Source organism: Glandiceps talaboti, chromosome 10 (genome assembly GCF_964340395.1).
Source record: "Glandiceps talaboti chromosome 10, keGlaTala1.1, whole genome shotgun sequence".
Classification (NCBI taxonomy): domain Eukaryota; kingdom Metazoa; phylum Hemichordata; class Enteropneusta; family Spengelidae; genus Glandiceps; species Glandiceps talaboti.
The window spans coordinates 2,666,418-2,693,762 of record NC_135558.1 but is presented as its reverse complement, the minus strand read 5'-3'; the positions used below and the strand labels follow the sequence as shown (position 1 = coordinate 2,693,762).

Genomic DNA, 27,345 nt, shown 5'->3' with positions numbered 1-27,345 from the left:
AAGTCAAAATAAATGCAGGACTTACCACACACAAGTCTTCAATTTTATGAAGTACTTCTTGTAACTTATCAATCTGTGTATATACACCTCTGTAATCTTGTAACATTACATCTAATGTATGCAGTGCTGTGTTCAGTGTCGGCCTACTTGCTGACTGACCAACACTGTCCATGTCATCCATACGACTACTTGATGACTCATCAGATCTGCCAGTCTATAACACAATCAAGGAGTAGATGATTTAGTGTATGGAGAGGGAGGTAGAGAATTACAGATATAGAAAGACAGAGACAGAGAGGGGAGAGAGATACACAGACACGGACACAGACAAATATGAGTGAGACAGAGGGGGGACACAGGCAGACAGACAGACAGACAGACAGACTGACAGACAGACAGACAGACAGACAGACAGACAGACAGACAGACAGACAGACATGCAGACAAAGACAGACAGACAGACAGACACAGACAGACACAGACAGACAGACAGACAGACAGACAGAGACAGACAGACAGACAGACAGACAGACAGACAGAGAGGGGAGACAGAGGACAGAAAGCCAGCCAGTCAGACAGACAGAAACAAACAGAAGGGGCGAGAAAAACAAACAGAGACAGAGGAACAAACAGACTGAGACACACGGAGACAGAAAGAGACAGAGACAGAGACAGAGACAGAGACAGAGAGTAGAGAAACACAGAAACAAACAAACAGAGACACAGATAGTGGGACTGACTATTACATACTTTGTTTAGGATATTATCAATTCCAGTTCTATCCTTGTTATGTGATCTGAAACTACTTTTATTAACAGTACCACCAGATGACCCCATCTCTTCTTCTGCTTGGAAGGGACTGAAATAAATGAGATAAAATAAAACAATGCCGGTATGCATATCCATCAACACAGATATATACACATTCCAGTGACATAATAATTACTGGTAATGGCTAGCATGCAGACTAACAAGACTACATACTTAAGTATTGAATGACAACAACCTGACTTGGATTATGCAATTAATACCTCTGGTAGATACATCATTATTTGTGCTATAATTATGGTAAATCTAAATATGTTACATGCAACAAGCAAAAACTATGCTATGTATGTGATTACTCAAGAATCAACATACACAGAGTATCTGCTAACTCTCAATACCTGCAATAGCATTTTACCTCATACTAGAGGGTCAAAATAGAACAAGAAGGTTGACTTATTCTCAGTACCTGCAATAGCATTTTACCTCATGCTAGAGGGTCAAAATAGAGCAAGAAGGTTGACTTATTCTCAGTACCTGTAATAGCATTTTACCTCATGCTAGAGGGTCAAAATAGAACAAGAAGGTTGACTTATTCTCAATACCTGCAATAGCATTTTACCTCATGCTAGAGGGTCAAAATAGAACAAGAAGGTTGACTTATTATCGGTACCTGCAATAGAATTTTACCTCATGCTAGGGGGTCAAAATAGAACAAGAATCTCGATCGATTTATTCCCATACACATCCATGCATATGTAGCTCTTGGTGTGGAAGTCATGGTATCAATCAAGAAATGGAATGATCATTTATTTTATGACACGTCTAGTTGGTAAAATTCTATCACAGGTACCAAGAATTGTGTTGACATACATGTATCGCCTTTATTTTACTATGTAGACTAGGATGACAAATCTTACCTCCATGCTACTTTGAGATTTAGTTTTAGAGTTCCTGCATCATTGATATGTACTGTCAATATCTACAACAAATCATAACAGTGACATTAAAATCTAGGAACATTTTTTTTACTTCTCAACATCAACATCACATCATGTCAATAACACACTCAGCAATGACCTTAGCAATCAAAAGCTATTTGCATAATGGTGACATCATGTGTGATTGAAGTTATTGACATAATCATGTGATATATCATGTGATCAAAGCTATTCGCACAATTGTGACATCATGTGAAAGTGATTCAGAAGTTATTTGCATAATGGTGACATCATGTGTGATTGAAGTTATTGACACATCATGTGATACATCATGTGATCAAAGCTATTCGCACAATTGTGACATCATGTGAAAGTGATTCAGAAGTTACTTGCATAATGGTGACATCATGTGAGTGATTCAGAAGTGACATCATGAAGTTATTGACATAATCATGTGATACATCATACATCAAATGATCAAAGCTATTTGCATAATTGCGACATCATGTGAGATTAATATTAAACCTATTCCGAATCTTAGTCAAATTTTGACTCTCTGAGCAAAAATTGTCAATAGTAAGTATAAAAATTAACTTGTTTGAAAAACAGGCTCATTATATCAAGAAGGAGCTAAGAAATTACAGGAGAACTAAGTCCATTGTTACCTTATTCTCGCTATCTGCAATACAATTCTATGCATCGCTAAGGAGTCAAATGGAACGCAGTCTCGCGACCGCACTTGCATTTGTCGACACCTACACTTCCGGTTGCCTATGTCAAAACACATGAATGTTTCTTCCCAACAGTTTAATTTGTAACAAATAAGATAAACGCAAGTTTCAAGCTCATATAATTATGGAGGTGGGAAATTTAAATATGTACAGTATCTTTCCAGAGCAAAATTACAAGAGATGTCTACAACTGAAAATGGAAAAGAAACATTCCTGTGTATTAGCATAGCCGACCGGAAGTGTAGTTGTCGACATTAGAACGCATTATCGCGCGACTTCGTTCCATTTGACCCCACAGTGATGTATAGAATTGTATTGCAGGTAGCGAGAATTCAGGGAGAATTTAGCATCTACATATACTAGTAGTATACAAAGTGTGGTCATACCTGTGGCTCAGCTTTGTACAGTACTGTGGTATCACACTCCATGTTACCAAGGACTACATTAGGACGACCAAGTCCTTTTAACTCTGTCACCTGATCAACAAAAGAGATATTTAAATTTCATATTTGCATCCATGACATTCAACAAAAGACTAATGGTGTTTAAAGTTTCATGAACTTGAAAGTGTTGTCATATTTTTGCCTCCAAAAATTATGAGGGGAAGAGTAATACATTCCAGTAAGCAAAGAGTATGAACACCAAAAAAAGTCTTGGTATAATAACAGGGTTTCATATCACTTACCCTAATACTGATACTATCGGCTATTAATGGGTACAGTAACGTGGTCCTATTTTCCCACGTCTGGTCTGTGTCTTTCTCCACTCTACCTTTAAACTTCCATTTCTGACTGCCATGCTTGAGAGCCACCTATGAAAAACATCAAAATTTGTGACTGGGGTGATTGCAATTTGTGGTATTTCTTTTAAAGGGGAATGCCACTCCAGCAAATGAAGTCATTTTCATAAACTATGGGTTCTGGAGAGTCATTTCATGATTTTACATCACCTAAAATTACTTGCAATTTCAGAGAAACATTAAGTTGATCTTATACCTTTATCATAGGGTATCTTTGCTATGGGCTATTGCATCATGGGAGTCAGCAGAAATAATATGTTCATGAATATTCATGAGATGTGCTTTACACTGAAGGGAACAGGGACTCAGGACTCATGAATATTCCATGTGTAATCATGAAAACAAATGAAAACACACAGTTAATCTACAAATGTTGTCAATCTCATTAGTATTTTGTCTCCATCAATCCACAGAGTTACTTACCTCAAAGACATCTCCAACACAAAGCCTGGCAAACCCTGCAATACCTACAGAGAAGTTTAAAAGAAGAATGCCAATTTTAACATAACCAAGGTAATCATATGGGGTTTTTAAAACTCTCATACAAATTACCCTTATGACCTATGACCTATGACCTAGTGTAACCCTTGCTAAGTGTTCTAAGTGAATACTGGACCACACACAACTCACAACTTATCAAATACAGAAACTTTGTAAGACCCACTGGAAAATCAACACGAAAAATTAGCAGTCAACAATTGCATTGCAAAGGTTTTTTAGTGTACATCTCTCTTACAATGACAACCAAAGTTGAGTACATATGGTCTATAAGTGAAGCAACTAAAAAAACTACACTACAGGTCTATACAGGATGAATAGTTTATGATAATGCTGACCTTTGACCTCCAGATGAAAATAGCCAAGCAAAGTTTCTAGTTCTGCTTCCATACAACACATTGCCTGTAAAGTAGAAAGAATGTTAAGATATTACATGTAAACAGTGACTGTCCCTGTAACAAATTTCACAATTTTGAGATCAATGATGTTTTTTTTAGGCTATCTATGTTGCAAGTATCTCTTAAGTTACATGTCTCTACCTATACTCATTCAGTTCACTATGCCCAGAACCAAAAAGGACTTCATCCAGACATGTTTACCAGACAAAAGTGAACTAACCTGTGTGCAATCTTTGAATCCAGTCTTGGCTTCCTGTATATGGTCCCTACAATTCTGTGAGTTGGAATCTTCATATGCCTTCATAATATTCTTAGCACCTAGTCAGTTGCAACAACACAAAATGCATCAATAAGCTAATTTCCTATAAATCTCTAAGTTTCTGCTGACCTAAAGATACCTTGCTAACAGATACAATGAGAGTTTAAAATTACACAAACTTGAGGTTTGTTGAGACCATCCAGTTTTCATTTGTGTTAATCTCAAACTCGTCATTCTATTTTTTGGGAATTCGTAATACACAACAAAATAAAATATATCAACAAGTTAACCTCCAATAATCTCTTAAGTTTTGCTGACCTAAAGATACCCTGCTAACAGATCAAAAACCTGTTTAGAAATAAATAAACTTGAGTTTTGTTGAGCTCATCCAATTGTCATCATTTTTGTTAATCTCTAAATCTTCATGGTATTTTTAATTAACACATTAAGAAAAGTCATTCATAACGACTCAAAATTTAATTAATTTCTAATACAAGCAATCTGTCACTACATTCTTTGTACCAGCGATACACAAAAACTTAATAATATGTTGATGTAAAATCCTTCATATATATACATAAAATAACACACAGACATGATTCATCACACTTTCTTTGTATTACTTTTTCTGTAACTTTCTGCCACAACTCTAGACATCATGGTTTTGTCTAGCGATAGCATTTAAAACTTAGAATTCATGTCATTCAATGACAATCACACTCTTTTCCTGTAACTTTGTGTCAAACCCTTGACATTATCACATTGGCATAATCTAGATATTGCTTTAAAACTTAGAATTCATGTCACATATGTAAGTATTTATGAAGTAAAATTTAGAATTCATGTCACACATGTAAGTTATTTATGTAAGTAATGGAATGAAATACACAACAGCATTTGTCAGTTTCACAACTAGAGTACTGGTAAGGTCGTAGGTCAAGGCACTATAACTGAGAGTTCTTTGTTCACTCAGTTATGTTAAAATAAAATGAACTGAAAAGTGCCAACGTTTGGAATGGAGATCTTGCAGATGAATTGGTATAGTTTGTAGCTGATGTTAATCAGTGTAAAGTGTACAGACATAATGCACACTAAATTTATCAACAGAGTATGATTAAAACAGTTGATTGCAAACAAAGAGGCTTGGTTATTGTGATCGGTGTTTTCAAATTGACTACTGTTGACAGTACACTGAAGTGTGTTCCCTAACAAAACGCTGCACTACATACCAGTGGTAGAGTCTATGCAGTGGGATGTTAGTGGTGGTGTTCTATACTTGTGTACCATTAGTGGAGAAGGCTGTAATGCTGCACTACATACCAGTGGTAGAGTCTATGCAGTGGTACATTAATGGTGTTCTACACTAGAGTAACATTAGTAAAGAAGGCCCTAACGCTGCACTACATACTAGTGGTAGAGTCTATGCAGTGGTACATTAATGGTGTTCTAGAGTAACATTAGTAAAGAAGGCCTTAACACTGATGATGGATATGTATATTATTTAAGGTTACAATTATAACATCAGAATATTTTGAAGATGGAAAACTATGAAGCTACAGACTCATGCCCTTTTGCATTACAAGACATGTAGTACTAGGTGACAGACTTCACAGAGAGATTTCATCTAGTACTAGAAGACAGACTTCACAGAGATTTCATCTAGTACTAGAAGACAGACTTCACAGAGAGATTTCATCTAGTACTAGAAGACAGACTTCACAGAGATTTCATCTAGTACTAGAAGACAGACTTCACAGAGAGATTTCATCTAGTACTAGAAGACAGACTTCACAGAGATTTCATCTAGTACTAGAAGACAGACTTCACAGAGATTTCATCTAGTACTAGAAGACAGACTTCACAGAGATTTCATCTAGTACTAGAAGACAGACTTCACAGAGATTTCATCTAGTACTAGAAGACAGACTTCACAGAGATTTCATCTAGTACTAGAAGACAGACTTCACAGAGAGATTTCATCTAGTACTAGAAGACAGACTTCACAGAGAGATTTCATCTAGTACTAGAAGACAGACTTCACAGAGATTTCATCTAGTACTAGAAGACAGACTTCACAGACAGATTACCAGTAAACATACCTTCTCGTATTCTTTGCTGGATATTATAATTATCTTGCAGTTCATCAATTTTGGACAAATGAAAGTCTAATTTCCTGCAAACATCAACATTTAAAAGAGAATAAGAAATCTAACCAATAAATACAATATAGTTTGATAAGTGGGCAGTTTTTGACTTCAACTGTCAGTTTTGTATACATATTATAGATGGTGCTGTGTATTATATATCTGCATGACCATTAGGGTGCTAATACTTACATAATGCTATGTTTCTCATTGAAACACCTTAAAAATTATGGGTTGATGAGTTAGTTACAATTTAACAAAAAAAATTTAAAAGTAAATATATGACTATAAGTACGTACATGTTGATGATTATTTCAATTTATAATTATACTTTATCAGTCTGAATTACAGTAGGAAGCCCTGAACTAAATTTCCCAAATTTCAGCAATATATGATAATTTTTATTCAGATCTGTGCTTCCTATAGGGGTTGCCATTTGATAATCAGTGACATTGTGACTTTTTTCTACTCCTGCCATAGAGGGCATCAATTTAAATTTTTTTTTGTCAGAATGAATTAACATAAGGTCAATTGGGTCATGAGAAACACAGAATTAAGTACAGTCACCCTTTACAATGTTCTCATTATGTTGAAGTCATACATTGGTATCATTGACATTAAATGGTTGTAAATGTAAACAACACATTCTATCAAATAAATATACACAATAGAACACTTGTTTACAAGAGAGCCATGCATGCATGTAATATCCTGTAAGAACAATTACTGACAGTCAGACAGTGAAAGCAACAAACAGTCACGCAATCATCAAATTATTGCAAGCTGTAATAGGTGTAACCGGAGCCCTTGCAAAGACTTACACTCTATATAGAATTAAAAGTTAGGTGCTAAACACTGTTATCTTGTAAAGCTACAGAAAAAGTTGGTCTAGACATATACATACATGTAGGAGGATCTACGGTCTAGAACAAAAAAATGCACCTATATACATGTAATCATTATGACTTCACTGTTAAGATTACACTAATATGAGATCATGGACTGAATTATGGGCCTTTAATACTCTTGATGTTGTACATTAAGTATATGTACATGTAGAAAACAATACTGAGTCTCCACCAAATGCTGTTACAGTAATAGTTGTCCATGAAACACAAGTTTGCCGAAAGATAACTTCAGAATGTACATCAACACAAGTAAGACTTTACATGTAACAAACTCTCTAAAACAAATTCTCCAGTGACAACTATTGCAGCTTTAAAACAATACACAACACAGAATACACTCCTTTGTTCAATATATTACACGGTGAACTTTATACACAGAAGATACTGTAAACACAGTCACTATGCTTAATGAAGCATGCACAATCTGTTATTCATATCATGTGAACTGTGTTGCTAAAGAGACAACTTACAGTGAATTACCAACAAGATAGAGAGTCTCTGATTTACAAGGTTAAAAACATATGCATACAGGTGTACTTATGTTTTGATGTACATAACATTACTATATGCATGCAGTCATGCATTACACTACTAACTACTACATGACAGTATAGAATTAACCAGTATTCATAGTGTAAAGTTGACTAAAAAACAGATGCATGCAGACAGGCGAATATTGACTGCTAGACTGCCTCTCCCTTCTATAGGGTTGGAGAAAGGGACAGATACGATGCTATTAAATATTCTAGGTAATGTATATGTATATGTATACACGCATACATTATCAGCAGCAATGAAGCAAAGCCAGAAATTACTAAGTACAAGCTACATTAAAAGAGTTGTGAGAGGTGTAGCCTTTCTGTAAGACTGAGTGTGAGAGTACAATGAACTACATGTTTATGTATGAACTGACTAAGTATGGTATTCTCATTACCAGTACATGAAATACACATGTTACCACCTTCATACGTCAAATCATTTTATTGGTCGACATCATGACATCTGCTTTATGCACTACACATGCACTTAGTATAGGTGCATATGAGAGTAAGTCAAACTTCTTGCTCTATTTTGACCACCTAGTATTAAAAATTTATATTCCAGGTACTGAGAATTACATGTACTCTACTTGTAGTGAGCTGACAGTGAGCATGACACCACTGCACACTGTGTGTGTGTGTGTGTGTGTGTGTGTGTGTGTGTGTGTGTGTGTGTGTGTGTGTGTGTGTGTGTGTGTGTGTGTGTGTGTGTATGTATGTGTTAAACTGACACCAAGCAGAGGATAGGGAACAGAGTGCTAGAGACTACTTAGAACCTTATTCCCAGCAGCTACATACCTTATGAAGCGTTCTGTATTCTTGATGTGCTAGGGGAATGAAGACAGAAAGATGAACACACACAGTAAGCAGCAGGATGGTTAATGGCTAAAGTGGCATATAGCATGGTTGGAGAATTGATGCCAACCCTGAAATGCATGGTTGGAGAATTGACCAACCCAGATTATGCATGGTGGGATATTTTATGCCAACCCAGAGTATGCATGGTTGGATAATTTATGCCAACCCAGAGTATGCATGGTTGGATAATTTATGTCAACCCAGAGTATGCATGGTTGGATAATTTATGTCAACCCAGAGTATGCATGGTTGGATAATTTATGCCAACCCAGAGTATGCATGGTTGGATAATTTATGCCAACCCAGAGTATACATGGTTGGATAATTTATGCCAACCCAGAGTATGCATGGTTGGATAATTTATGTCAACCCAGAGTATGCATGGTTGGATAATTTATGTCAACCCAGAGTATGCATGGTTGGATAATTTATGCCAACCCAGATTATGCATGCTTGGATAATTTATGCCAACCCAGAGTATGCATGGTTGGATAATTTATGCCAACCCAGATTATGCATGGTTGGATAATTTATGCCAACCCAGAATATGCATGGTTGGATAATTTATGCCAACCCAGATTATGCATGGTTGGATAATTTATGCCAACCCAGAGTATGCATGGTTGGATAATTTATGCCAACCCAGATTATGCATGGTTGGATAATTTATGTCAACGCAGAATATGCATGGTTGGATAATTTATGCCAACCCAGATTATGCATGGTTGGATAATTTATGTCAACGCAGAATATGCATGGTTGGATAATTTATGCCAACCCAGAGTATGCATGGTTGGATAATTTATGTCAACCCAGAGTATGCATGGTTGGATAATTTATGCCAACCCAGAGTATGCATGGTTGGATAATTTATGCCAACCCAGAGTATGCATGGTTGGATAATTTATGTCAACGCAGAATATGCATGGTTGGATAATTTATGCCAACCCAGAGTATGCATGGTTGGATAATTTATGCCAACCCAGAATATGCATGGTTGGATAATTTATGCCAACCCAGATTATGCATGGTTGGATAATTTATGCCAACCCAGAGTATGCATGGTTGGATAATTTATGCCAACCCAGAGTATGCATGGTTGGATAATTTATGCCAACCCAGAGTATGCATGGTTGGATAATTTATGTCAACCCAGAGTATACATGGTTGGATAATTTATGCCAACCCAGAGTATGCATGGTTGGATAATTTATGTCAACCCAGAGTATACATGGTTGGATAATTTATGCCAACCCAGAGTATGCATGGTTGGATAATTTATGCCAACCCAGAGTATGCATGGTTGGATAATTTATGCCAACCCAGAGTATGCATGGTTGGATAATTTATGCCAACCCAGAGTATGCATGGTTGGATAATTTATGCCAACCCAGATTATGCATGGTTGGATAATTTATGCCAACCCAGAGTATGCATGGTTGGATAATTTATGCCAACCCAGAGTATGCATGGTTGGATAATTTATGCCAACCCAGAGTATGCATGGTTGGATAATTTATGCCAACCCAGAGTATGCATGGTTGGATAATTTATGCCAACCCAGATTATGCATGGTTGGATAATTTATGCCAACCTTGAATATGGATAACCTAGGCCAAGCCACATTATATATGGTTAGATACTTAATACTAACCTATATTATGCATGCATGGTTGGATAATGTATACCAACCCAGATTACCTGCACTGATGAAACTTATGCAAAGGTTGGGATATGTGGGTTAATGTTCCCTATACACAATATGTCTGAATATGTTATGAACTGAAGACCAGGACATCTACACATCATGCAAACTGTTTGGCAATATAGACTTCAAGCAAGGGCATTCCCAGGGTATTCCCAGGGTATTTCCAGAGCATTTCCTTGTGCTTGCAGTCTTTCCTGCTGTACTTTCACATGTTTCAGTCGTAAAAATACAGCCACAGAAAACACTGCAAACATTAGTGCAAATAGTGAAATACTCAAGAGCATAATGCCATACTGGTATTCATGCATCATAAAGACCTGTCTTATACTTGGTTTACATCCATGGACTGCATTCTCGCAAACCAGAGTTATTATTTCTCACACTACATTTTTAAAGTGGCAAACTTGTTAAGAACTTTGCCGTAAAACAGGCCGTGGTTTGCGACGATGATGGACTAGGGTACATTGACATACAATTAGGGTATACTGTTGGCATAGGGCCAAACTTTACTATTTACTTCAAGGAAATAACCTGGGAAAGTACGCCTATCCACTTTTGTAAGCCTAGATTTTAAGAATTGTGACATCCCTGGATTTGATTTAAGTTACTCAGTATGTAACTGCAGCCTTAATCTTTGCACGGTTATAAAAATCAGTGTACAAAATACACTCATGTAATAGCTGAGCTGCAAAGAATATTGTTGGAAATGACATGATGAACAAATGGATAGATGCACACACCAGTGATGGAATCATGTCGAGTGATACCCTTTCCCCCTTAGGGCTACACACAGTGTCAATAGCTGCCATAGCAACGACAGACATGTCAGGTGACTGATCACATGTCATATATGGTACTACTGGGTAATATTTTCATTTCATACCAAATTTATTATGAGTTAAGTGATATGATTTCCATCATCAAAAAATCAAGATGGATGACGAGACAGAAATCATACTTCTATTTCTCATATTTTCAATACATTACATAAATTATATGATGTATGCAAAATCTGTACAACATGCATACTTTAATGTGGCTATTAAAACCAACACATCAATTCAGATCTGTAGTTTACAGAAAAAAATCCTGGAATAGTTATAATACTGTAAAAATTAAATTCTTACCTTGTCAAGGTCATAATGAAACCCCTGAAAACAAAATGACAGAAAGAAGAATTACTTAACAATTGATGACGTTTGTTCTAAAATATACATGTACAACACCAAGTTATCACAGAGATGTACAAAATATACTTATTTTTGATTTCATTAAATTTCCCAAAAGTGAAGTCAAGCAGTTCTTTGGAATATGTTCACATTCTTTCAAATAGTTGGATGATTGCCCTTATTGTCTAAAATTGTTTTTGAAATAAAATACATAAATTATAAAAGTTTTCAACTGCTGCTATGTACATTATTATACTTGCTAAAGGCTCATTGAATATTCATTTTCTAGTACAACCAAGTCATGAAATGACTAACTATATTGAACAGTTGGTTCCTTAACATCATTACATTGATGAAGTTTGAGTGATTCCGATGAAAGTTATGTATTTGCTTCAAAAAAATATATTCCAATAAGGTATTAACTTGACTACTAGTATTGCTAGTCGGTTCCTTGTTTGTTGTGGTTCTAATAGTCTCCAGGCTTGCATTGTGTGCTCTCAAAATGCATATGTGAAGTTGAATGTACAGCAAGTGTGCTTCTCGGAGTGATAGTTGAGTACATTGGAAAACTGTACTATTTAGTGTTGCAACCAAAAAACGTTGTTTTCTTGCTCAGGAATCATATTTAGTAGTAGTTCCAAACTCACCACATAAATAATTTACCTAGTATAATTTGCTAAATCACTCCTTCTCCATCTGTTATGGTCATGTGACAAGTCTACGTCATTGAATTGTATACAATAACAGCTGATCAAGGTCAAGTGATTCAGCTGAAATATACCACATAAATTATTTATGGCCTGATTTTGAACTACAACAAGATATATGTGATGAATCATGATATGAACTTACCGTCCTTGAACGTACTGATTTCAAAGTCCCATGTTGTTGTGATTTCATTTCATCCAACTCTGTCTGCCTAGCATCTATATACTCCCTGAAACCATAATATATTACATTATTTATAGTAACTATAGTAACCATGTTGTAACCGTAGTTACTTGCCATTATTTTGAATTGCAGTCTCTAATTTTTATTTTGAATAGGAATCAAACTTACATCCAGTGTTGTTCTACTGTGGTATGTTCATTATGTTACATAGTGATACTAAAAGCAGACAAACCTGATTGTGTATTAAACTGTCTGTGAGATGTATTATGCAAGTTTGTATTCTAACTGGAGAAATAGTTCAGAAGTGACATTACATTAGGAAAATCCATTCACACAATGGTCTGATATTGTGTTCCATTTATTAGAAACTATAAAAAGTCACTTGAAAATATATCAGATACTGTGGAGTCTTGATGGTTGAATGGTTAGAGTGGCTGGCTCTGAATCTGTAAGTTGTCAGTCTAAGCCACATCACTATTTCTTAAATGGCTAAAGTAAGCAACAAAGACTGAGCTCAGTCCAAGCAGTAACCTTGGGAACTCAACAGGGAGTTGCAGACATATAAAGGACCCTTGTCCCTGTACAGGGGCTATAATAATTGTAAAGTGTGTGTTGAGTAGTGTGAGAAAGTTCTATATGAAATTTTAATTCGTCATAATCATAATTACCTGAAATGAAACTTCAAAAAGATTTCATAAAATATCAATTTAAGTTACTATTGTTTTATTAAGGTCAAAGGTCATGTTTGGGAAAGTTTATCAATCATTTCCAGTGAGTATATATAACTAACACAGGATACATGACTCAGCAACTTTTCCCACACAACTTTTGTTATGACAGTTTTACAGAAGTTGCTAGGATAAAGGCGGCATTTATATAGGACTTGCGTGAAAACTACGAAAGACTCTATGAATCTATTTTGAAGTTCATGTGTGAGTACATGTACAACACGCCTTCTCAGACATACTGCAGTATGGACTGTTAACAGTCAATTCATAAAATTAAATATTAGTTTTCATGTTTTTCTCACATGAATTCATACTTTCAACAGTACTAACTACACATCAAAACCTGACCTGGCACGTAACAAAGTATAAATGGTTCAGTCAATTTATAACTCTGAAAATTAGTTATCAATATATTTTTTTATTTCAATTCATGTTTTCAGCAGTGCTACACATCACAAATATGATACATACACAGCATTATAAATTGTTGAGTCAATTCATAACTTTGAAAATTAGTTATCAATATTTTGTTTTCATTTTAATTCATGTTTTCAGCAGTGCTACACATCACAAATATGATACATACAGCATTATAAATTGTTGAGTCAATTCACAACTTTGAAAATTAGTTATCAATATTTTGTTTTCATTTCAATTCATGTTTTCAGCAGTGCTACACATCACAAATATGATACATACACAACATTATAAATTGTTGAGTCAATTCACAACTTTGAAAATTAGTTATCAATATTTTGTTTTCATTTTAATTCATGTTTTCAGCAGTTCAATACATATACATCAAATGATATTATGCAGTATGGATTTTTGAGTCAATTCATAACTGAAAATTAGTTGTCGATATATTTTTTTCATTTTAATTCATATTTTCAGCAGGGCTACACATATATATCACAAGACATAATGCTGTATAGATAGTTGACAACCAATTCATAACTTTAAATATTACTTGTCATATATAGAATTCTCATTTGCATTGTAAATTGACCCATTCCATTGACATACCAACTAAAGCCATCAATAGCATATTGAATGTTGATACAGGAACTACACCAGTACAGTCAATAATATGCATTGTAATATAGGGATCACCCATCTGTTAATGTCAAGTAACTAAAGTATACAATTGTATGGTTTCTCTGTGTATACAGGTTGATCATTAAATGGTGAAAAAAAAGTGAAATAAATTCAACAAAAACACAATATGAACTCTGTGTACAAGTGAACACTTACCGTAAACCTTGTTTTAGGCAATCAAAAATGATGCCTGTTCTGGCTGGTCGGGGTACTTTGGGTAATCTCTGAGCTCGATTAAAGCTGAACATTCTTCTGACCTTGTTATTTGACCTTCTGGACAGCAGTGGACTTCCTAATGGCTTGCTCTCCTTCAAAACAAGGACAAACAAAAACAGTGAACTTTTCCGTTAGTCTGAAAGATATATGATGGATGCCGGAACAACCCTTCATAGATATACAAAACAAGACATAAGATACATCATATCACATATTATAGCAGTTGACTTGAAGGATACTGCTGCCAGGTCAAAAGTCAGAAATAATTAGCATGCAATTAGGACCAAGCATCTCAATTAAAGTTACAAAGCTATGTCAAATTATGTCACAGATACTAGTGAAAGTGGGTATCCATTCCGAGATCACTTTTTATGTGACAGTTCAGTACTGCAATAGTTGACAATAGAAAGTTTTAGAGGATGAAGAATGAAAATATTTTATTACTAGTGTATCACTGACAGTTCCTCTCCTAACTCTTCTCCAAACACAGTTTTTGCTAAAGCTTTTAGAACCCTTCAATGAGGGTTTTACAATCTGTTTTAACAATTATGAGGAAATCTGGCAAAAGTTACACAGTCTCATATTGCTGTTAGTACATGATTTGGTAGGAAACCACAGATGTCTAGGAAACACAATGCAATTTGAACACTTCAATGCCACTAGACTAAAAGACTTGTAACTTTGTACACTCCTCTACACTCTCAAGTAATAAAAGGAGTGTACACGACATTGAATCTGCAATGCCAAAAATAACAACATCATCTGTCATAAATTATGTAGTATAGTTTTACATGCACACACACACACACACACACACACACACACACACACACACACACACACACACATACATACATACACACATACATACATACACACACATACATACATACATACATACATACATACATACATACATACACACATACATACATACATACATACATACATACATACATACATACATACATACATACATACAGACAGACACACACACACACACACATACACATACACAGAGTACTATGCGTCATACAATTACATGTACTATACTAGTACTGTACATACAAATGACTTTTTTATAAAAATATAAGTTCCTTATATGTAATTTCTTTAAAAATAAGAAAGCAATATATGGGAAGTACATTATACACTACACTATAGTAAATGTAAATACCTACATGTACTTGTCCACTGATCAATGTATGGTTCCTCATCATGTTCTACCAGCAAAGACAACAATTGCAAAATAACATCTACCCAAAACAGTGTGATCCACAAAATGAACAGGCCGGGCCTTTTTACAACTGTCTGCTTGTCAACCCAGCTTCAACTCACTGCTCAAGGAGTGTGGGAGTACTAGTATGTATATGCTATCTGTCATGCCACTAAAAGCTATAGCTGGGAGATGGAATTGTCCAGTGTACTAATTTGCATACATTTACAACTACAAAAACAAAGGATGTCTGGTAGTCGCATAAAGTACAAACATGTGAGAAGTCTGTTTACTACAACTAAGGCCAGACAGTATGCTTTTCTACACACAATTTTGAAGTCTTGTGTAGTATAAATAGCTACTTATCAGTGTCTGTCTCAATTTGATACTTTCTCTGTACGCCTACCATATAAATGTACTCATCAATATTAGCTTCAATCTAACTCACAGACTTGGCTATCTCGTTGACCAATATTGTTCACCAGAACAGTCAGTCTGTGGAGCCAGATAGCCAAGTCTCTGTAGGCTAGAATCAATCTCCCAAAGGGTATAGCTCAGTGACCATTCTACTTGTGTTACTGCTACGAGGCCATGCATTTTCACAAAGGTGACCACTGTAAGTAACTATGTGCACAGCATACGATTGATTCATTGCAGCCTCTATAAGTGCATAGGATTAAAGCATTCACATTGCAACCTGTATCCTACCGGGTTGCCAATTATACAGCTGGGTTGACTGGGGCGCAACCATTGTTCAAATCTTGTCCACGCGGACTATAGTTATTCAGAAAAAAATGGCCGCAGTAAGACTTACAATTGATAGTAAACCTACTATATAACCTACAGATTCCAAACACTAACCATTTCACCATCATGACTCCACACGTATGAAATATGAACCTGGCAATCTCAGATCATGTTCTTCATAGATAGTGTACCCTGGTTTCATGTCTGTCTGCCTCATTGTCTCTAATTAAGCTTTGTTTTTCTAATCAAGTTTTCCTATATATTTCTCTGTCGGTATGACTGCATGACTGGTCGACTGACGGCTTTTTGTCTGACTGATTTTCTGTGTCTGAGACTCTGACTAACTGTTGTCTGAATCTGTCTAAGTCTCCGTCTCCGTCTCTGTCTGTCTGTCTGTCTGTGTCTCTCTGTCTCTCTCTCTCCCTCCCTCCTTCCCCCCCCCCCTCTCTCTCTCTCTCTCTCTCTCTCTCTCTCTCTCTCTCTCTCTCTCTCTCTCTCTCTCTCTCTCTCTCTCTCTCTCTCTCTCTCTCTCTCTCTCTCTCTCTCTCTCTCTCTCTCTCTCTCTCTTCCCCCCCCCACCACTTTATCAAGTGCCAAACATAACTACCAACTTTTAGCTTCAGAATTACAAATGTGTTGACAATACAAATCCTGGTTTTACCTTTGGAGAACTGCTACTTGGCATATATTTCCTCTTGAACCCAGCAAAAGTACTACTTCTTGGTCGGTGCTGCCATGAGTAAGACTCCATAGTTTGGACCGTAATTCACAAAGTTTTCCCTGTCAAGGAGGAAGTAATCATTAATTACATGATTTAGTAAGTTATTTCAATTTGTGGGAAAAGCCGGTGGTAAGTGTTAGTCATAATTTATTTGATAGAAATGTCACATTGTTTGGGTCATTCTTGTTTGTTCTCTGCTATATCTGGCTAGTTATTGCTCACTATACTCTTATTTACTGGTTGTTAGGGGTCATTACTGGTTGTTAGGGGTCATTACTGGTTGTTAGGGGTCATTACTGGTTGTTAGGTGTCATTACTGGTTGTTAGGGGTCATTACTGGTTGTTAGGGGTCATTACTGGTTGTTAAGGGTCATTACTGGTTGTTAGGGGTCATTACAGGTCTTTACTGGTTTTACAAACATCCAACTGGTACTAGCCAATAATGATGCTCAGACTTTGAATGATGCTCAGACTTTCCATTTGAATTCAAGAAAGACAAGTCCAGGTTTATATAAAACTGCCCGGACGATTTCAGCTCTTCACAGACAAGTCTTTATAGAGGGCTCAGAAAAATGGGTGGCAGTGTGCCCTCTAATGATAGCCAAATATTGTTGTGAGTCAAAATGAGAAAAACTGGGATTTCTTGTACACCACATAGTAAGAGATGGGGGGGGGGGACACAAATTCTGGTGTGTCACTAGAAATTGTGTGCATCAGTGGTGTGTCAAATTGGCTTAGAGGACACACTGATGGGTGGATATTGTTTAGAAGTGACACTAAAAGGTAAAACCTAAGAAGGTTTACATTTATGAAATTTAGTTTATTACTCAATCTAGTCAAACTTGGCAGGAACAGATGGACAGTACAATTCTACAGTATACAACACACAGACTAATGTTGTGTTAGACTGTGTCTGAAATTAGTCTGTCTGAAATTGAGGGATAATATTACATTATTATGAAGGTCTTTCAGTTCAGAGAGAAGTTGAAGAATTAGGACATGACACCATTGTCACACAAAGTTGAAATCTGGTCAAAATAAATAAATAACAGTTAATCAAATCTGGCAATTGAGGTATCAGTTATTCTAGGTACAGTGTACTACAAATGTATATGTGTAGTTGTGTTCATTTTTGACAATCTCTCCCTCCCTCCCTCCCTCCCTCCCTCCCTCCCTCCCTCTCTCTCTCTCTCTCTCTCTCTCTCTCTCTCTCTCTCTCTCTCTCTCTCTCTCTCTCTCTCTCTCTCTCTCTCTCTCTCTCTCTCTCTCTCTCTCTCTCTCTCTCTCTCTCTCTCTCTCTCTCTCTCTCTCTCTCTCTCTCTCTCTCTCTCTCTCTCTCTCTCTCTCTCTCTCTCTCTCTCTCTCTCTCAGCTAGGTATAGACAAACGGACAAATTTTACTACAAATCTAGCTGCTGGGAAAGGGTGGACAGCACATGTCAGTAGTAATCCATCACACACTGACATGCGGTTGTAATTGTTTTGTTCGTTCACATTACTATAAAGTCAACCTCCAGTTTGAAGGTAAGTGAAGTGAGGATGCAACATCATTACATTTATATCAATGCTCCACAAGCATAAACTAACACTGTTGGTGGTAAGAATGGAATTCCTGCTAGACAAATCAATTTGAATATACAGTGGAGATGCTGCGTAATTGCAGTGTGTGGCAAGGGAGGGGGAGGGGGGGTTACTCACATATAGTACATATAGTGGCAAAAGTATGTATGTGTGTGTGTGTGTGCAGTTTTGAACACCTCCCACCCCCCATACATTTATAGATTTTTTTGTAGATTTTTTTCTCTTGAGTTTTAAGCATTACGAAGAGGTTTGACCCCTCTTTTAATCGGTGTATGACCTCTGACCCCATATTTTGGGCAACATAGTTTCAAAGTGGCCAGTTTACACATTTTTCAGACATTTAAAAAACATACAATGATGTTTCTGATTTTCAAATTTTTCTGAGGTTTATGATTCCTTATGATTATTATTTTCTGGCAAGATGTAGGCCTATAAACCCAAGTTTTTTTTATTTTTGTATGCATTTGTGCTTATAATTTGAATCCATCTGTACCCATTACCCAGCTATGTACCCCCCCCCCCCCAATACCAAGGACGGTACATTGTATAATACATATAATAGTATGCAATATATCTACAAGAACTTTAATGGTAATGTAAATCAAGAAGCCTGGGAAAGCATAGGGCTTATTTCACTTTCTTAAAGTAAACCTTGTGTTGTGAAAGATGTTTATACAGGCCAAGCTCTGAGTTTAAACACAGTCCCTGGGACTAATAGTTACAAGTTGTACATTCAACTGAACAAGTACATCAATCACACTGCAAACTAGTTGTCTTGATATTAATTGAAAAGTGAAATAGGATGAAATGTAACTGATTGCCAGGGCTGCTGTTTTTAAGGAGTGGTATTCCCCAGTCAAAGACACACGTTCTCACATTGGTACACACAGAAACAATGTACAGTGTACAAGTCATGCATATGCACAAAGTTATCCATCCATCCACACACTGCCACATGCCAATTTGCACAAGACACACAGATATTCACACTATATAGACACATGCTGTATGTAAGTACGTATGTATGTACGCACATACACACACACACATACATACATACATACATACATACATACATACATACATACACACACACACACACACACACACACACACACACACACACACACATACATACATACATATACATACATACATACATACATACATACATACATACATACATACATACATACATTGTAAAGCTAATTCTTTGGAATGCATATTGATCATAGCTTTATACACACAAAGCTACATGTAGTGTTGACTATCAGTGTTGGAGTAATTTGTTATGCGACACTTGTCACAAAGAAAGTGTTGGCCAACATACTGAAAGACATGATGCACACACATACTACATACAATACCAGCCCTTGACATCACAAGTGTTGAAATAACTGGTTAGACATGGTCAACAGACAAGTTATCAAGAAGTATTATGGTAATACATTGTTGAGAGATCTGTCAAATGACATATTATCATGTCGTTGTAATGTTTCTCACGTTTTCTCATTTCTAAGCAAGATACACACTGTGACAGAGTCAAGAACTTAGATATGACTTTGAAGTTCAAATCAAACACTTGAGGACACTACATGTACAAATGCAGAGTACCGTATTACGAGGTGCTCACATGTAAATAAGACTTTACTTTAGAAGTAATTCTAGGGGGATTAAATTAATCTACGATATCAGTCCTTTGAATTGAACTCTACTAATCCATAGACACCTTTGCTACTCTCTGGATCTGAGACTCTGTTCCAAGGAAATGAATTACTTTAGTGGAGTCACCGATCAAGTGCCTAGACTAGTAGACAGGGTAGCCTTTCCATTGTCCAGAATGAAATGCATTCTACAACAACACCACATAAATTTACAGCATTTTTGATTTAGTTCCTTATACATTGAAAATGGTCCATATGTTAAAGCAGTCGACATAGTCCACAGTGCATGCTAATTGAATTTGGTGGTCTACAAGGAAAATTCACTTTAATATATGTGATTCTCAAGACCACTGTTAAACTTTAACCCCTGTGTTCATACGCAAGTCTATTTGGTGAAAGGGTTCATGGTACTACAGAATATCAAACCCACCCACCCTCATCTAGTGACTCGTAGTGACAAAGGCCCCTTAGGTCACTCATAATTTCCTGGGTTGAACGAACAAAAATATTGGAGAATAACATCTATTGGTATTCAGACTGTTATTCTTTTTGGGAGAATATTACAACCTTAGCATACTGTATTTGAGAAGTGTCACACAAACAATAGAGTCAACAGAGAAGAATATTACATATAAAAGATTATTACTTTCACTTATAAAGTACTCAATATCCTTGACCCTTTTTTTTCTCTTTTTAAAAAAAAAAAATATTATATTCAATATCCTGCAAGATAATCCCTTGCATGGGAGGATAGTGAGTCATACTTCCATAATTTATATTGTATTCCTGGGGAGAATTTTAATAGGAAGTACTTTAATTTCACTGAAAGCTACTACTTTTCAACTTTTACCATGTTGTCTTTTTTCATAAGACCCAATAAAAAAATTGTGTTGTTCCGGTTACACTCAATTTTAGAACTGGTGGGGTAGGTCGATTCTTTTTTAATTTTATTATATTTTTTTCTGTGTGAGTGTCTAGTTCAGGTTTCCATTGTTTACCAAATGGTCTCTGTGTTATTTATTTCTTCCTATCAGATGTGCAGCCATTACAGATTGGAAGAACAGTTTTATATTGTCTTTTTTAGTTGATGTCAGCTTCCGCATCCACTATTTCTGGTGACACTTCACAATTTTCACAATTTAAATTTTTTTTCTCAAATACGTAAAAAAAAATGTTTACGGTCGGCAGTGAAATTCTAGGTGGGGTCAGGTAACCGGAACCAAACAATTTTTTTTCTAGGCCTAAGGTTAAATTTCCACAGCAAGATATATGACACAGATCAGGACATTTCACCACCGTGTGTCAGATACATATACAATGTACTTGTATGTCCTTGGGTTCTGGCACATGCACTTTTGGTAGGAAATGACCATATTTCACAAGATGGGGTGGGACTCTAGAGAGGTTGACTTGTCACTACATATTGCAAATTTGAACCCATATGGAACATTCTATAACAAAATGAATATCAAATTCAGTTAACAGATGTTATTCTGTTTTCTAACCAAACATGATTAAAAAAATGTTTCATTTTGATAATTCTACGTACATTTTTGTACATTGTACAGTTAGCCTTGATTCCAGTATGCGGGCAATTTTGGTTCTTGCCTTTCTGGGCTAACTAATGTACAGTTGTTTGCATGTAAAGAATTACATATAAGCCACAGACTACAATAAATTTTGTTACAGGATTTTTTACAATTTTGTCTGGAAAAGCTATGGTAAATGTTGGGTCTGGATTGGATCAAGGGCTTTTAAAATCTGATGATGAAAATGGCTCATTTATTTACGGTATTTTAGGTAAATTGTCTTTATTCTTTGCATCTCTTGTCGTCCATATTGAATGATTACATAATCTGTTCTGTATACAAAACAGGAGATGTGTAAATGCTAGGAACATTCAACAATATTATATGCAAATAAAGTCCTTCTTTTCATCACATTTTAATCAAATTGGGTTAATAATCATCTTGAAGTCTATTTAACTTAGTTACAACCTCAGACTATAGTAGTCTGAGTTACAACTGACCACTTCGTTGCTAGCCTAGAAATGCTTGAATGAACACTTTTCTGACAGCAACAGCTAGCAGGGTACAGTTACACATAAGTTGGATGCAAAAATACATGCCCATGCCCATGTATAGCTCTGGATGTATATGCCACAAGGTTCAACATGTCTTCTCTCTCCATATACATCCAGAGCTATGCCCATGTATAGCTGAAGCACATATATCATCTTGTGCAACATTTAATCGTTCTCGCAAACCACAGCTATTTTTTCTTCGAAATAAAAGTAGGGACCGGCTCGTTAAGAACGGTACCGTAAAACTGTCATGGTTTGCGACAATGCATTTAATATCTCTGTACCATAAAGCCTGTCTGGTGGCAGAATCTGGGAGTCTATGTTTGTTCTGATGAATAAGGATAGCAGACGCTCAGATGCAGCCAGTATACAGCAGTCTAAGCATAGAAAAGAGCATACAAATGTAGTGGAGTAACAGATTCAGTCAGAAGTCAAGCTCAGAATGTATGTAGTGGAGTCATACATGTAGATTCAACCAGTACATGTAAACAGGTTAGGAGGAACATAAGTGAGTCACAGATTCAGTCAGTAGACAGGCTACATGTAACTCCAATAAGTGTGGCACAGTCACATCTTTAGCCATTAGACAGGCTGGAGAAAGTATTGCTAGGTTAGCGACAGGCCATGATAAAGGCTATGATCAACTGAGTGTAGCACAGTCATAGATTCAATTAGACATGCTAGGAGAAAGTATTGCTAGGTTAGCGACAGGCCATGATAAAGGCTAAAATCAACTGAGTGTAGCACAGTCATAGATTCAGTACATGTTAGCCTTGATCATGTGAAACCTGTCTGTCCTCTGCAGCTGAAAATTGATGGCCTGCACAAGTGATCTCAGCTAGCTACTGTATCATATAGCTCTACCCCATGTGGTTAATTCATTCAAAGGAGAATACACTGACTGTCTGCATACATTCCACTACAATAACACTTGAAATGTATCATACCATAAATCATTTCATTTTTTGAACACAGTTTAGTTCCTTTCTGCATAAAGAAATAACCTTTACATATAATGCTATTTTCAAAATGATGAGTCAAAATTTCATATCCTTTTCCCATCTAGAATTATATTTAGAATCAATATGTTAGGTAGACATGAATATAAAATGTATGTACACAAAGCTTTTCAGGACAGGAGTTTGTGATACCAGTTTTATAATTTGGTATCACAATGTTGATCAGGAAACATGGCAGACCCAACCCTGTACATGTACTTTCAGGAACTGGTGCCGAGATCAATTACATATCAATACATCCTCTCTCTGCTTAGGAATGAATGTTATCATCTCTACCAACTGTTGTTTACAAAGTGACTCACTCCTAATTTATTCCAGGTTTCATCTCAGGTTACAAGTGGAAATGATGAAATCTATTTTCATTGTGGTAAAACTAGTCTTGATTACCCAGCCTCTTGCCATTGAGGGTTACACCACTGCTGGGGGTGGGTGGGGGGGTGTAGTGTGGGCCCCAAATAGCATGAGGCTGGGTAACCGAGACTATGGTACAATACTGTACATTCAAGCACTGGTCAGTGCAAGCTAAGTCTTCACATCTATCCTTAATATTTACAATCCCAGTGGACAATATTTTTCATATTATTTTGGTCTTAATTTTTGACTTGTTTATTAATGTTGTTGTCCAAGTGTCCTCAAAACAATTTGATGCCCTACTAATGCGAAGCAATTTCTTGTAATACACAGTCCTACTACACCATTGTAGAAATGAAGGCACACAGAGTTTGGTAATTGAGGCACCGTACTATAGTACTAATAACATACTATTTTGTAACCACATACTGATAGTATCATGATAAATAGAGCTATTAGATGAATAAACCTAATGTACCAATAGTCTTATTATAACCACATAATAATTGTAGGACTCAAATGGCATTGGGGGGGGGGGGGTACTTACTGTAGACTTTCAGAAAACTGATGGGTAAAGGGGAGAGGTAAGGGGGTATTCTTATTCTTTGATAGTTTGCAGTAAAGCACGTAATCAAATGGAAATGTATTTGAAATACCTATGCAAAATATTAGGTAAACAAGAAGGTAATGTACTGACACTGGTTATACACTTGATTCGCTGAAAGGAGAATTTACAGTAATTTGTACTCTGACAAGTTGTGATTCATCGTTTTGATAGGCAAAGATTCAATGGTATATCTGTGGTTTGTACATTAGTGGTTTGTACTCCTTTACATGTAAATATATCTCACACTGTCTTATCTTTATAGTCTCGATTACCCAGACTCTCGCCACTGGGGGCTCTGCCTAGGACACCTCCCCCAGTGACGAGGGTCTGGGTAACCGAGACTACATCATATATCTTAATAGTTGCACATACAGTCCTACTGTAATTGATAGCCTTCAGTATACACGGCTTGAATAGTCAGATTTAGCCCAGTGAATTATTCCAATGTTTCAGCTGCAGTTTCCTATTGATTTCCATTGTCTAATAAATCTAAAAGTTTAGATACAGGGTGTAGTAGTGTATGTGCCATTGGTCACTGCTATACTATCAGTATGTTCTACATTGACACAATGAAACAATGTTCACAGCTATGTTTTGTTTCTAACCATATGATATGTTCTACAATAAAACAATGTTGAGAGCTATGTTTTGTTTACACATGTGGCTACTGTACACTGTATAATACATATACTGTACAATACTAAGGCAAGGGTGGGGAATATTTGACTGTATAGCTAGAACAGATGGTGAAAGGTTAATCTAATTAAGGAATAAGGAATGAAGTAAACTTGATGAGAGAGTCAATAACAGTCATTTAGCTTCTGTTGTAATCCATTCCCTTACAATTATATAAGTCCCTTGTAATTAAGCAACACAGTAATTGGCTATGTTGGGTGGGTAGTGGTATTCTGATGTGCACACTGTACAGTAAGGCTGTTGTATAAAGCCGATATTGGTAGTTTTATAGAAGTGTTTCAAGTCAAATGAATACATATGATATACATGTATCTAATTTCTAAACAGCATCCATAGCTTCATTTGAAATCTTTGAAATCTGTTAACCTTATACACCATCACAGTAATTGTGTTAGTTGATACAAATGTAGATAGTGGTATTCTGTAAGTATTTCCCTATAAAATGGCTATTCTATGCTGTGCATGTAGTACTGATCGAGTTCAAGTCACATCATCTATGTGATTACTAGCACCAATATTTGTAATTATCAAATGAAGAGCCAAGCAGCAGCATTTACTCAAGAGTTTTTCAGAGAAAGATGCTTATAGTGTTAGCCAGCTATTCTTGCAATAATCTAAAGACTGAGGGCGTCCCTTCAATCTTACACACAATTTTGATTTCAAATTTCCAGAGTTTTGTTATCATGTAACACCTGTGAAATGAGTACATGATACATTACAGACATGGTTTGATAGCTGCGATGAGTGCCATATAATCTTCAATACGTAAAACCATACTGCAGCCCTTTCCTTTATCAACATATTACAAACTGATGACAGAATTATATTACAGGCAACAACACAGACATACTGTAGTGTGTATATATATATATATATATATATATATATATATATATATATATATATATATATATATATATATATATATATATATATATATATATATATATATATATATATATATATATATATATATATATATATATATATATATATATACATACATACATACATACATACATAATACATACATACATACATACATACATACATACATACATACATACACACATATATATACATACATACATACATACATACATACATACATACATACATACATACATACATACATACATACATACATACATACATACATACATACATACATACATAGACAGAACAGCCATAACAAGTACAGTACATATATATATACATGTGACATTGCATATTGTTATCACATATTCATAGAAAAGAGCTGAAAATAAACATTTACATAATTTATATATCAGTAACTATATTACACTACTATATTATATTTATGGATTATCACAACATCTGCATGTATTAATCTGTTTCCTTAAAGTGGAGCACTTCAGAATAAACCAGATGAATCTGTTGACAATTTTTACTGATAAATTATTTAGAATTTCCCATATTTTTATATGTTGACTTAGGGTTGTATTTGACAGATACTGAATTCACTGATTCAGAAGTTGTCAGAATTTGAGAAATAAAGGATGTAATTTGAATGGACTGGCGATATCCTGTCCTCTCAGCTGACATGGATTATGTGAGGTTTAAAAGAATACATGTATGTTTTGAGTCTATTTGGCCAGTTTCATTTGCATCAGTGTTCAAATAAAGTTACATGTACAGTAAATATATCGCAAAAATTCATTCAAAAATGTCTGATGGGTTTCATATTGGTTTAATTATTCAGTTCATACAACTGTATGTTGCTCTTTCCAGAAAATGACAGATGGAATTAATATATAAAACAAAAGAACACATCAGTATAAACGACATACAATGTACATGTACATGTACATGCAATCTGATTAAAATCTGATGTTAGATAGGCTGGTTTTCCTGTATTTACCTTTATTCCATCGTTATTGCATCTTTTACGTGAGATTTTTTTTTTCCTGGGCGAACGCCTTTCTAACAATTTAGAAAGGCGTTCGCCCAGGAAAAAAAAAACTCACGTAAAAGACGCAATAACGATGGA

At 35.8% G+C, this 27,345-nt stretch overlaps 1 protein-coding gene across 4 annotated transcripts in view; it reads right to left on the bottom strand.

The window, feature by feature from the left end:
- The window catches only part of LOC144440812 (rho family-interacting cell polarization regulator 2-like), a 39,329-nt gene that overhangs the window by 7,384 nt on the left and 4,600 nt on the right, over positions 1-27,345 (bottom strand). The window contains exons 2-15 of one of the 4 annotated variants that reach the window (XM_078130213.1): positions 17,275-17,393; positions 14,591-14,742; positions 12,570-12,654; positions 11,676-11,699; positions 8,781-8,809; positions 6,491-6,564; positions 4,353-4,450; positions 4,073-4,136; positions 3,660-3,703; positions 3,123-3,248; positions 2,824-2,913; positions 1,686-1,747; positions 751-859; positions 26-214 (exon numbers count right to left, since the gene is read on the bottom strand). In XM_078130213.1, coding sequence (XP_077986339.1) covers positions 26-214; positions 751-859; positions 1,686-1,747; positions 2,824-2,913; positions 3,123-3,248; positions 3,660-3,703; positions 4,073-4,136; positions 4,353-4,450; positions 6,491-6,564; positions 8,781-8,809; positions 11,676-11,699; positions 12,570-12,654; positions 14,591-14,742; positions 17,275-17,364 — 1,236 coding nt within the window. In that variant the 5' untranslated portion in view covers positions 17,365-17,393. Of the gene's footprint in view, positions 1-25; positions 215-750; positions 860-1,685; positions 1,748-2,823; positions 2,914-3,122; positions 3,249-3,659; positions 3,704-4,072; positions 4,137-4,352; positions 4,451-6,490; positions 6,565-8,780; positions 8,810-11,675; positions 11,700-12,569; positions 12,655-14,590; positions 14,743-17,274; positions 17,394-27,345 lie in introns of those variants that run through there. The other 3 variants (XM_078130214.1, XM_078130215.1, XM_078130216.1) reach the window with 3 other exon arrangements.